We start from the raw sequence: 14,037 nt of genomic DNA on the forward strand, positions 1-14,037 counted from the left end.
GTTTCACTCATAATGACCTTTAAAGGTTAAATATGTTTTCAATTTTATATTATTTTTTCAGATATTATCATTAGGTAAGTATATTAGCAATGTGTATTTTGTGTATTTTGGTTTAAAAAAAATATATATATATATATATATATATATAAATAAATAAATGAAATGAGACAATTGATGATCTAAAAATGACTAATTTGAATACAGTTTAACCTTCAACCCTTAAAAGGTTACAAATCGTTCACTGATCGATGCAATGTAAGCATCATGTTAACACGATGTCTACGATTGGATATTCCGAGCGCTGAGTTTGTGAAATTTAATTGGCCGGCGTTCGATTCTTTGACCGGAAATTGTTCAATTGTTTCCAATTGAAAAAGAACGATCTACGTGCACAACAATGTCGCTCGTATCCACGATTCACTCGTCAACAGTATTTAACTCTGAAAGGCGTGATTCTCGTAAAGAACATCAATTAACACAGACAATTCTGATAAAGGGGAGCGCTCAATTAATTTTTAACAAATTATCTCTTTGGAAATCTGTTTACATTTATAAACTGTCCATTCAGAAACACAAAAATCAAATGTTATGTAAGTTTTCTTTATAGCTCAACGTCAAGGGTTGTTTTCACCCTTTTAAGGTTGATAAGTAATATATCATATATTTGTTAAATTCTGTTAAAATCAGGTGGTCAAATAGTAACTAGAGCTCGAAAACACGTGAAATTCCATGACGCGCGAATAAAGTGTTAACGAAGCTGAAACACAATCGCGGAAGAAAGAAATTTCGGTTTCACAAAGGAACAAGGGGAGGAACAGTAAATTCTACGAAGCTGAACTGCTTCTCTTCAAATCGTAACACAATACGAGGAAACAACTTTGAATCGTAGAAAGAAGAATCCTGGTGGTACAATTCCCGTCGTTATTGCCGGGAAGACACGATCCAGACAGTGTTGTATCGATTAACGATTAGCCAACCAACGGTCAACCATTATTTCAGCAACGCGATATTTCTGACTCCCATTTGAGAGCTGGAGAAAAGAACACAGGATACGTGAACGAAACACGAGAATTATGACCCGATAATGAGTCGCGTACGTCTAGTAACAGACCTTCTCACCTCTCCTATATGTATGTATACATATGTATATATATGGGGGTGTTGAGATTATTTTTAGACCGGGTACGCTCTTCTTCTTGTCACTCAATTCGAAAGCTAGATTATATTCAGCACAGCGGCCATTATCTGTGTTATTAGCGAAAATTGTATAATCATAGATATTTTATTAATTTCTTTGGATAAAGTAAATTAATGTCCTTCATTAAATAAAAATATATAGTGACTTATTAATCGTACGTAGTAACTTTCTCTGTGCTTCTAAGAAGTTTGATCATGGAGATGCGCATAAATCAGGGAAGTTTGAAAATTCACTTGTTCTAGAAACGAGTAATGCATTTCCTACTTTCGCTGAGCTTTAATCCGCGATATAACACGAAAATCGCTATTCTCCAAGACGTTTTTACGCGTGCGATAAAACCTGCTTAATCCTAGTTCCGTTTCACCCGAACAACCACTTCCTTTAATTATTCCGGGCTAACGAGATCTTCCCAACAGAAAGTTACTTACACATAAATACCGGCTCTTCTTCTGTATTATAAACATTAACGAAGCGTTAGTGTAGTCATTTTTAACGAACCTTAAGCTAACTAATATTCGATATATTAAAGGGTTAGAAAGAGTATTAGTATTACACTCTACCAGAGAGTATGGAATCACATATTTGTCATAACGAAAGGGTTCAATTATTTATAATAGAGGATAAGAATTGGTTCAAATCCCTAAACGATCTAATCACTTTTTACCCCAATTATCAGATGCTTCTCTAATATAATCGTAGACGGTACTTGTTAGATAGACGAGGGTAATATCGTGGCCACGCGGTTATGACTGTGACATTTCTCTCTATAGGTTGTAGCGAAATTCTGGCGCCGTCAATTATTTATAGTCGGTCTAAACATACACGCTGCTGTTCGCGTGAGCACCGCGGTCATCGTTGAATTAGAAACTGTCCCTATACGCCTAACCGGACCGACGCCGACGCGACGGAACACGGAACTATAAAACTCTAACCGTCAGATTATTTTCGTGCGATCTTCCCTTACCCTCGAGTCCTCGTTCTGTTCGATCTGTCGACGCTCGAATTAGTTAAACTCCTTTCGGCTCGGGCTCCCACAAATCAGGTATCATTGATATCAAAGGGGAATTGGAAAAATGAAATCGATATTTCTAATTGAATTTTCAGATACTTAAAGAATGCAGGAGATTTTGTTGGATTGAAATTTGAAGAGCGAAGCTTTCCTTATTAAGTCTTCGCTGTGGGAATATGTAGGTCGATCGATCGGGGTATGATTACTTCCTATGGGAATGTAATTCCTTTGAGAGGAGACAGAATCAGCTAAGAAGTCCATCAAGGCATCGCTCAAATCTTAAATAACATTTATAAGTATGTAGGCGGAAATTGAGCAAGGTGGGAGTTATGGGAGGTAAAATGTGGCGAGTTCCTTGTTACCTGAAGCATCGATGTCAAACAACTGCGTTATCCATTACCTACTACATATCCTGAGTTGTCCACGTTAACTGTTTGTTAACTGATACCCAGCGAGAATTTAAGCCCGAAATTAAACCGAGACTGAGAGCCAGTTACAAGCTTGTTCAAGACACGGAAGGATTAAAGGATATCTCGGAATTTCCACCTTCCATCATTGTTCAGTGATTTAGTATTCTAAGTGGCGCTGAAAAATTCGTTTGCGAATTGAAAAATATAGGATCTAATACGATTTCCATTAGAACACTCAATCTCTAAGGTACTTGATTCAGTACCTAGGGAGTATTATCCTTTCTAACACAATACATTTTTTGATTTTCATATTACATATTTGTCTTTTTCAAGTCTTGACGACGCTTCGTAAACATTGCAATTTATTTCCCCAGGGCTGACCTGAATCTGTTGCATTATTTGTTTGTATGATGCCAGAGCTATTACATACCTACATCCTCGACTCACTTTCAGAAACTATCACAGACTGACACACACACACAACACGCGCGCGCCAATTGTTTGTGCTTATGTATTATACAATGATATCGAGGACAAATTAATTAGTAATATTCTCATCAATGGAGTTAATTACGTTAACAATACAATGGCTTGGAACATTCGTACGCGTTACGATTCGAATAACCCTGACGACCCTAATATAGACGCGCGGCTTGGAAACAGGGCTGTTCCAGCGTCGCGAACATCCCGATAGAAAGATTAAAAGAAGCGGCAGCTTCGATATACATAAACGCGCATCCGCGGCACACCACCGCTTAAAATAAGTCTGCCTTCGATCTGAACGCCCAAAAATAATATCCGCGAGGTAGAAGCCACAGAGACGGGAAAAGACATACGGGTTCGAGCTATGCTTCGTTTCTTCCGATCCTACGCTCATCAATTAACCCTTCCTCCTCACTGACGATAATTAATGATAAAGATGCATACATAGTTACCAATCGTATAGTTACCAATTTCACAATAGGACAAGGTGGACTAATTGTTCATCAAACCAATCGAAATGACTGGTTTTCAGTTTCTTATTTTAATTTATAAATTTTATCGAGGTAATTTTGTTGAAATGTATGTTAACTCCTATGTTTCGTAGAAATGATGTTTCATCCTTTATCTATTTACTTTTCAACTGATGAGAAACAAGTATGCATTAAACGTCGGTAGTTCTAGTGTTAATAACCTTCACTGATGTTGATAGAAAAATAATTAACGCTTTCTGTAACACTAAAATTACCAAAAAGATCAATATGGCTTGTTTCAAGTTTCTTATTTTAAATTATAAAATTTATGAAAGTGTTTTTGTTAAAACATACGTTTTTTATGTTTCATGCTTTATTTTATTTTCAATTTAAGAGTAAATGTACATTGATCGCCAGTAGTTCTAGCATTAATACCCAAAATGACCCATATTAGAATTGCAACGAAATTCCAAAACTGACTCTTAACTGTTCCCTGGAGTCTTTGAACACCCCATGCAATCAAATAACAGATGACACTAACTGTCCGCCTAGTCTTCAATTAGACTGACCGAGCCTTGTAATTTATCACATTGATAACAGTTTTCCCTTAGAAACTAAAGAGAAAGAAATCTTAGATGAAAGTAAATTTTTGTTAGCAGTTTAGTAAAATCGATCGTCGATCAATATTTCACATTTCGACTTGTACCTTTCAATAATTCACATCCCCCCGAGGATATACCTACTTACGTGTATGTACGTGCGCGTATAATGCGCGTGCAATTTTAATTTCTACCCGAGAGAAATTGCCGTGTTATCGATTAAACTTCAAGTCCTCGGCTCGATCGCAGCTGAGACCCCTGTGCACCGGGATTAGAAGATTCGAAGAACGTGGCGGAGGCGCGGGGTTCTCGGCAAGCGAAAAACGGCGTGAAACGGTGAACTTTTAAGGCCTCGGGATTTACCCGGAGAAAAGACGTTCTAAATATCGTGCCTTACATCGTCCTCGTCGATTATCGTCGCGAATTTGAAGAAACGCCATCGGAAATAGACCTGGATATAATTCCCCACGCGTAACAATCTTTCATCGGCAAATATAGAATATGTATTCTATTCCGATCTATATTTATAGACAGCATAATAGCTTCCTAGAAGTAAAGTTCCTACCGATGTCTCATTAGGACGAGGGAAACGGCCGTTGCGAGGTCAGCAGACGATGAAATTCCTGAACCGCGTGTTGCATAGTTCTGAACGTCTATTTTCGTCCTGTACAGCTTACTATTATTAGCTGCTGCTACGAGAAGGGCGAAAGATAAAGAGGCAGAGATCTCTAGTAAATAGATGGATCCGTTTTCCAACTGTCCTGTAACCACGTGTCTGAATTTGTCGATCCGTGTCGCGAAAATGTCCTCTTAAGAATACAACGAAAAAGGACACGCGATTTAACAACCTCGAGCGATTCCCCGCGCTCGTGACCAGATCGAATATCATCAGCCTCTGGCTGTACATATACATATTTCGAGTTCAACTCGGAAGACAGACACCACCGCGTTCAATCCCCTAAAAATAGTATGGGACGAGGAACGTTCGAGGATTCACGGGTCACTATTGTGACAGGAAACTCGGAGAAAATGAAACTGATCGAATGGACGCTGATTCCGTCATTATTAATCGGAAAAATTAATCCCTCATCTCTCCGAGATATTTGAAATCGCTGACATGAGATAATTTTACTCGGCTCAAATTTAATACTTTATTTCTTTATTTATTATATTTAATAAAATTGTAAATTTTTAACACTTTAACAATATGAAAATATGAATTTCATATGAATGAACCGTATCATTATCAATTTCATTTCGTGCCATTTTTCTCGCAAGGATTATGCAAATATGATTTCCGCGAAGCTCACGAATCAAGGAGCGACGAATTCATCGGCTAAATTTTGCTGTTTGATATTCAGTCCTTGCGTAACACATCACAAGGATGAATTTGAATTTTGACGCCGACTGGCTCGCTCGACTAAAACTAATCTCGTGTTTTCAGCTTACGAAGCGAATCGACTGTTCAAACCTTAGATCGAAATTTAAAAAAAAAAAAAAAAGAAAAAAAAATAAAGTAAACTCTTATCCAGCGCGTTACAAAACTTCATTCCCTTGGTTGAGGTAAGAAAATTCACGCAAGATTATCGCGACTGAAAGAAAAAAGAGTGCGGGAACGATAACGAGCGACTAAATTATCATAGTTAAAAAAAAGAGAGAGAGAAAAAAAATGCAGAACACATGGGAAGGTTTTCTCTGCAGAGAACACGTAGCTACGTGTAGTGCTCGCAATCGATGCTTTCTTATCTTACGCAACCACGTTTAATAATACGTATCCAGCGTAAAAGCACGCGACAATTCCACGGTACGGGTCGCATGTATAAGTAAGCGTATCCACGGACACGAAGAGCGACCGGGTTATCGATCGTAGACCGCCTCCTCCTCGGGAATGTCTCCAGGGAGGACCCTGACGTCGCCGCAGGACACGTGAGTTAACCTCGTACACCACCGAGCGAATCCGAATCCAGACGAAATCCACCGAACGCCTAGATGCTAAGGGTATCCATTTAACCTAGCGCTAACTGACATTTTTCTAACTAGTAAACCGTCGAAACTGTGACACCTGTGTCTTAGGGATTTCGGGGATCAGGAATGTTTTCGAAGTGAAATTCACTCTGCCCCATATTCGAGCAGATCAGGGTAAAAATATATCCTTCACCTACAGTATTCTGAAATTTATTATTAATTTCGAGTACTTCTTGTATAATATTTTGTACAGTGACTTCATCGACATAAATATGACCATCGTGGAGAAATAAATGTCCCTAAGGTATTTATTATTCCCAGAGAAAGCAAATTCTCGAATATTATTTGTTGACTATTTTAATTACCACATAATTGTAAGCAAATATTGTATTTATAATATTTACAATATCTACCAATGTCATTTTTAAAATTCACTCGAATGAATGGAGACCAGCTGTAATGCACGACATCAATCCGATCAACTAAAATTGCTTGGATGAGTACCTATGTAGTACGATGCATAATAATTATGCAGTATTAACAAGCGGGTTAATTAATAATGCGAACGAGATGGTCTAGGGTCAACGACCTACCCGCAAAATCTCATTAAATGGACGAACGAACGAATCGAAGCGAAGCCTGTTCACGGATATTGCGAACGAATTCGACGGGATCAATTTTCTGCCCGTACCCTCTCGGAACATCCTAATATTCGACCACTCGAAAGGCAACAGGAATCGATCGATTTCGTAACTAACTCTTATCGCGGATAGTCTGATAAGATTTCCTTTCGCCGCATTGTTTCGTGTTTTTAAAGGATGGGTCCAAACGATTAACTCCATTTTGGGAATTTTTTAAAATTTTAATACTAAAACACTTGATTTTATCAATTTCTTTGATTTTTATTTTATGGAATTAATTCCATAAGAGTTGGATAATATTTCAATGAATATTTTCCAATTAAAAACAAGAAACATAATGTCAGCAAGTTTTTTACATAACGAAACGAGTGTCAACGAACGAGGCTTCGCGAAAACTTTCGACTCGTTACGCAACTGAAAATTCCAAAGCGTGAAACAAACAGCATCGAAGGTGGGCCGTCGTTAATTGCACCACGATATCACGAGTATGGAGGTGGAAAGAAATTTTACAAGACACCTTCTCGTCGAACGACAACCGTGTGAAAAAAAAATATTATACCCTGGCTGTAATTCTCTGGTTTTCAAAGCATCCTCTACGAGCCGTTGCAATCCGATTTTACCCAGTAATCCTTCCACCAGACGATCTCTCTCGTCAGCGAGTTATGAATTTTCCTTTTTTTTCTTTGTTCCCACCCTGGTGTTACCATACGACTGTCTCTGCAGCTCTATCGCGCGTGCTCGCGACGAAATTGCCGCGTAAAGCGGAACAAGCCTCTGGCTCCCGTAACCGCTGGTAAAAATGTCATCTTCGAGAATCGTAAAAACCGTGAAACGCCTGGTAATTTTCAGCGGCGCTCGCGCATCATCATCGAGCCGAGCGAGACTGCCCGATTGAAACGATCCGCATCGCGAGTTCTCGCGAGACTAATTGCTTTTCAGAAGGATTCCGAAAGGATAAGTCTGCTATCAAATGACCCGTGCCATTTTTAATTGAAGATGGGTCTTAAGTCAATTGTGACAATGAAAATTTTATTATGATAATAAAGAAATAATGTAGAATAAAATATAAAAGGAAAATAATTTTGGAGGTAGTAATTTGAATAGTTAAATTTATAAAGGTTTGTACCATTAAAGAGTGTTTTACAATTCCGTGAAATGGTGGTTAAAACTAGTAGGAAAGTGGTTGCGAGAAATCATCAGACGGTGGCCCCTTTGTTACGTTCGCGAGGAATTCGAAAGCACGAAGCAGAACCGGAAATCGAAAAACTGCAAAGCGAAGGATTTCGTGGAACGCGCAACCTCGTACCGGGAATTGGCATTTCCCTCGAGCTTTTCGATAGAGCCAATATTTACCCTCGGTCTTAATGTCAGCGTAGCCCGTTGCCAAAACTAACATACGAATCGGTTTGCCTGTAAACACCAATACCGAGCCGACTCTCGACGATCGAATTGAATCGAATCGAATCGAATCGAATCGAATGAATACGAATATAGATATCCTGGGATCACTTCGCCGATAATCGAGTGTCATGAAACGAGAACAGACATCTGTGAGTGTGATTCGAAGATCAGACGGTGTATTGCTTTCAATGCTACCATTTTTCTTTCATTTACACCTGCCTTTCAAATGTTTCCTTTATTTAACCCTTGAACAACGAAGCTGGGTCAATCGTGACCCAAACTTACAAAATCTATACTAGAATATTAACAATTAATAAATTCATAAAATGCATAAATTTTGAATAAAATTTACCGACCGGCTATTATCTCGCGATTGAACACGACGAAGAAAAATTTGACAATATCCCATATTACCCTGGGTTTCGAAAATTAAAGTAGCCAATGCAAGTGCAAACACGAGTTAGCTCGTGACCAGTTAACAATGCGTTAAATTAAAATTACGCCTCTCTCCGTGGTTCGCTAATTCTAGTAAGCTTTTTAAGAATACATCAACGAATATCATTTACCCTGTGGCAGCTTTTCATCGAAGCCGACTGTCAACCGTGTTTCTATTTTCAAAAACATTCATCTCTCTTCAGAATTCATCGAAACGAGTTCACGGTGATTGATGAATCCTCAAAGAGTGATTCGAAGTAAAAGCACAGAGCCGCGCACAAAGATTCGCGAGAACAATTTTCAGATGTATGTAATCGTAATTCGGGATACCTGCTTGTGAATATCAACGTCGAAATACAGACGGATACGTTTGTCCATCTGTTTGTTGACGGTCAGGCTGGGGGGGGGGATAACCGTAATCCGAGGTCACGAATTGACGACGTGTATGATCGATGTAAACGCGGACATGTAAACAGACATAGCCGTACGAAACGATCGATCTCTTGCCCTTCGAATGTGATAAAATCACTTCTTATTACTACATCATTCAATTTAATAACCTAGCTTTCTTATAAAAGACTATCTTTATCGTTTATTCTTAAAAATAAATTTCCAAAAGTGTAGTATTTTTATAACTATTCAATATGGTCCTTGAGCATCTAAAAATAAATATATTTTGGAAATTGAGAATTGTTTTTTTTTCATATTTATTTGCTATTTCCAAAATGGAATTTCAACGAAAGGAAGAAATAGTTCGCGAATTTCGTTAGGCAACATAATTTCGCGATAAAATAAATTCTCCGATAATAAATTGAATGGTGGCAGCAAATTCGTAGCAGAGCTTGAATCGCGTAACGCTGCGACCCGGAAGTGCGAAACTGCGTTCACAATCGATCCTGAGTTAACTGAATGTTTAACGAGTTCCCGTTGGAACGGTGGCTGTTTTGTAATCGGCATTGTATTCGCAGACGAAAAAAAAGAGCTGGAAAACTTTGATCCAGGTTCAAGATGAAATCGAACCGTACAGATAATTAAATCGCGAACGAAACGATCGAACGCAATGAAAAACGAGGAAACAGTAACGAAACCGAAAGACTACGCCTCCTGTATATTTTATAAAAAAGAAATGATCGACAGTTTATTATCGTCGATTATTTCACAGACAAAATAGAAAATCGTATCGTGTCATCGACTCGTTTAAAACCCTCTTCTCCTTATTTTTTTCTTGATTCTTTTCTTCTTTCTATGTATAAATTCTTAACACGCGACACTCGATCAAACGCTGAGACCTCACATATTTCTAACCGTGACGTGACGCACAGAAACACTTCTACACCCTCCACGATAAATCACATGGTATACAGAGTAATAAATTCCACCAGTCTCGGTTCTTAAACGTTTGCAAAAAATAAACGAACGCTTTGCTTAGAACGCGTCGAAAATTTCCTCACGACTAGCGACTGTCCGGATTTAACTGTACTACAATTGATTAACACGTTGATTGCTATGACAGTCAATGGTGTCTGACACCTCGAATGTAATGCAATCGAATAATTAACGCGTTGACTGGCGCAGTGGAAATGACCGTGTGCAGTCAGACACGTTATAATTACAATTATTCAACGTGCGATCATTTCATTTTCATTTCTAGAATTCTAGAATTAAGCTTTTTATTTATTAACATTCACGAATAATGTTACATCAATGGCATGGAAAAATTTAAATATCGTTGCAAATGTTTGCTAGAGTATTGATCAAGGAACGAACACGGGAAAGATGATCTTCTCGCGATTCAGCATAAAATGATTAGAACGATAAGAGGCGGTTCCTTGGTCGCGCGACATGCACAACTAGCCTGGCACGAACGTGCATTATTCAGCACGGAACCGGTCGAGGAAAATGTTTTGATTATCCCGAGAAGGCGCGTGCATGGATTCTCAGGAGCCATCGAAATTAGTTAAACATTCAAATAATTAACGAAAATAACCTCAGCCGAACGATCACATTCGAAACTGTGAAACCTTGATTTTTATCAAAAATAGAATATAACTAATCACTTTAGTAAAGAGTTATAAATTAAAGGATTTGAATTTCCTTGCTTAAAGGACGTATCATAAGGAATAATCAATACTTAACCGTTTTGAAATTCGAAAATTGAGGATAGAGGTTACTCGATCGGTGAATCGTCCTTGTGTACACGAAAACAAACGAGAATCGCTCGGTCGTGTTTACACGCGTTGACGATATTCTAAATCAGCCAGGCCTAATTGCGAATCCCGCGGTGAAGCCGTTCAAATTACAATAGATTCGGTCTCGGTTTTGGTAACTTAACGAGAACGAAACACAGCCGCGCAGTCAGAAATGGTAACCCAAAAATAGTCCCAATTAGTCACGAAAGCATACTTGCAATTTGTATCCTTGAATTGAACATTGACAACCTCGCAACCTGACGTTATTAATCCTTTGGAAACATTTTATATTTGAAAGATGAGGTATATGTATCGGGTATAAGTTGAAACGTCGCGCCATTGATTGATAGCCTGCACTTAACGCGAGGAGACGGTCTGATCACCATACCCAATACTACTTGGCAGCGTTTGGCCGCATAGGAACGTTCAGTGCCGTCCGGCTCCGTCTTAAAGCGGTTAATACTACTATTATATTTATTTCATTCACCCGGCTAACGTCGATGGCCTATAATTCGATTAACCGCTTTTCGAATAATCAACGATTTTACTTATCGTTAGTAAAATAAATAATCTGGAGTATCGTGATCGATAAAAATAAAATAGAAAAAGCGGCAATAACAAGGCATCCAATCGGAGCGTCCAGGTAACACTGTGTAACGCGTGCTCTACGCGTGCTCTACGCTCCATGTTTATCGACCGTGCCACAAACTCTCTCAAAAAGACGCGGGGTGTGGTCAGAAATTTTCCTTCTTCTCGTGTGCATGGGTTGGGGCCAAAGAGATTCCTCGGCTACGAGTCGAGGTCAGCCGAGGTCACGGATGACACGAGACCCGATACCCATACTCGTACCCTTAAGATACCTACGGAAGCATCGTGACTCCTAGCCTAGAGTAGAGGAAAGACCGCGTGATATTTACAGTCATTTTCCGGTCGTCAGCCTGACGATTGTGCTTGGCATCGATGATTAACGACCTTCCAACGAGAAAACTTAATAATTTTCGGGTAGTTTATGAAAACAATCATGATAAACGCTTTGTAATTGTTATTGTGATAATTAAGATAAAATAGGATAAACCTTTGAGAATCTATCCGATAGATTCTATCGTAACGTTTATCGTATCGTGGATAGAGAGGAAGAAAACAATGCGCGAGGAGATCTAGTAACTTTTAGGGACAACGTCGTGCAAGACTGCAACCACCTGCCGTCGGTGAAACGGGGACGATAGAATGGTTGCGGAGGAACGATAAAAAGAAAAGGCAAACATGCGATTGTGAAAGACAGCCGGTGAAAGAGAAACGGGAGATAAAGAAGATGGTAGAAAGGAACGGTAAAGAAGAGAGAAAACACTAAAGCGCGAGAAAGAGGTCGAAGGAGGGGGATGAAGGTAAAAAGCGGCGCGACGACATCGTATTGATTCGGTGACAGATCCGCGTACGATGCGGATGCTTCGTTTTCGACGGTGAGACCACCACGATGGCACAAGACACGATAGCAAGCGCCCTGACGCTTTATATATAGAGCTTGAGCCACGAGCAGACAGGCCGTGCCGCTTAAATATAGACGAAATGCAACGGGATGTTTCTGTCGAGTAAGCAAGGGACACGGACGCGTAAGAACGAAAACGACGAGATTCACGGTAGGAGAAAGTTCAAGAGAAAAGCGAACGATAAACGTAAAGCGGGGACACAGAAGGTAGAGAGGAAAGAGCCTCCGCATACGTAGAGAATAATCATGGCCGACGCGACACGGCGTTGTCTGCTAGGGATCACGTTAAACGGATCGTCACTCGCGTGTCCATCTATGACACGAGCAACGAACCGGCGACGAGGTACCAGTTAATCGGTGACACTAGATACATCTCGACATACGAAACGCTCGTGACACGAGTTCGCGTGTAACACACGTCGACAATGCACAATGGAGATGATACAACGAACGAGCGAGCGAGCGAGCGAGCGAGAGAGAGAGAGAAAGAGTGACGGAAAGGGAGAGGGACGTGTATGTATATATGTATACATGAAGATAGAGAGAAACGAAACAAACGTCATAACACGCGGAAACCTCAGCCTGATCTCTCTTTCTCTGTACGTTCGCTTCGTTGATCGGTCGTATTCTATTTTTTAATAAATAATTTGAAATGTTTTTTACTTACTTGCCCAGTTCCTCCTTAAGGTCGTAGTTGTCACTAAACCGCGTGCAAGCGGTCGGAGTAGCCATGCCGAGGTATCGCGATTATTTACCGCACTAACCGAGCAACGTAAGCGCGAGAGCCACTGCCGGCCGCCACTACCGCACACGCTAGGGGAAACTTCGCAGGTCAAATTCGATCAATAGAGGGGAACCGCCGCGGCGCTGGTAGAACACCGGGTAACCGTTCGGGAGGGAGGGTCGTCGGGCCGGGCAGAGGGGAGGTGGTTTCTGTCCGCGGGAGCCGTGCGTTACCGTGGCACCGACGGTGGGGCAAATCGCGGTCGTGCCAGCAAATATTTGCGGGCAACAGCAATCAAATCCTTTCACGACGCATCCGCACTGCTCGCCGGCAGACCGTCGACTGACTCGCGTAGTGGTGGTGGCTCGCGACTGCGCAAAAGCAACGATTCGCTGCTGCCGCTACCACCGGCAATGGCGACCACGACGCGAGTGTGTGTATAAAACCTAGTAACGGAGCGACAATCAACAACGATACCACTGCCGGCAGAGCTGACGATACAGCTTCTCTACCAACCCGTTCAAGCGCAGCCAACCTAGGCGAAATAACCCAAGGGGATCGAGGCAACACATTTAAATTTAGCACCTGGAATTATGCTTGATCACGCGGCTAACTTTTCAGGATCACGCTTCATGCCACAATTTTCTTTTTCTATTCGTTATTTTTTCTTCTCCCTTTTTTTTTCTCAACGTAACGTAACGATACCGCGACCATACGTGAGATGTATTCTCGTTTAACGAAAGGTTCGTTCGTTACAGAAATTCGATGTACGAAAAAGTAATCCGTTTGAAATATTGAATGGTAATCGTAGCACCGTTTTTTTTTTTTGTTCTAGGTTTTTCACGATCTCGACGACCGGAAGGAGATGCGACCGTCGCTGGTTAGACGGGATACCGCGCACTGACTCGATCCCGCATGTCCGACATAAACACAAGATTTACTACTGGCGCATACGCCGTCTGAACGGAGTTTCGGTATCACTTCGATCGGTTTTTTGGCGCACGTCCAATTAGAATGATACAACGAG

At 40.4% G+C, this 14,037-nt stretch overlaps 1 protein-coding gene across 35 annotated transcripts in view; it reads right to left on the bottom strand.

Moving 5' to 3' along the window:
- The window catches only part of LOC114880753 (calcium/calmodulin-dependent protein kinase type II alpha chain), a 94,158-nt gene extending 80,445 nt beyond the window's left edge, over positions 1–13,713 (bottom strand). For 4 of the 35 annotated variants that reach the window (XM_046285099.1, XM_046285097.1, XM_046285092.1 and 1 more), the window contains exon 1: positions 12,954–13,360. In XM_046285099.1, coding sequence (XP_046141055.1) covers positions 12,954–13,018 — 65 coding nt within the window. In that variant the 5' untranslated portion in view covers positions 13,019–13,360. Of the gene's footprint in view, positions 1–12,953 lie in introns of all 35 variants that reach the window. The other 31 variants (XM_046285082.1, XM_046285083.1, XM_046285081.1 and 28 more) reach the window with 21 other exon arrangements.
- Between the last annotated feature and the right edge of the window lie 324 nt (positions 13,714–14,037).

Source organism: Osmia bicornis, chromosome 3 (assembly GCF_907164935.1).
Source record: "Osmia bicornis bicornis chromosome 3, iOsmBic2.1, whole genome shotgun sequence".
NCBI classification, from domain to species: domain Eukaryota; kingdom Metazoa; phylum Arthropoda; class Insecta; order Hymenoptera; family Megachilidae; genus Osmia; species Osmia bicornis.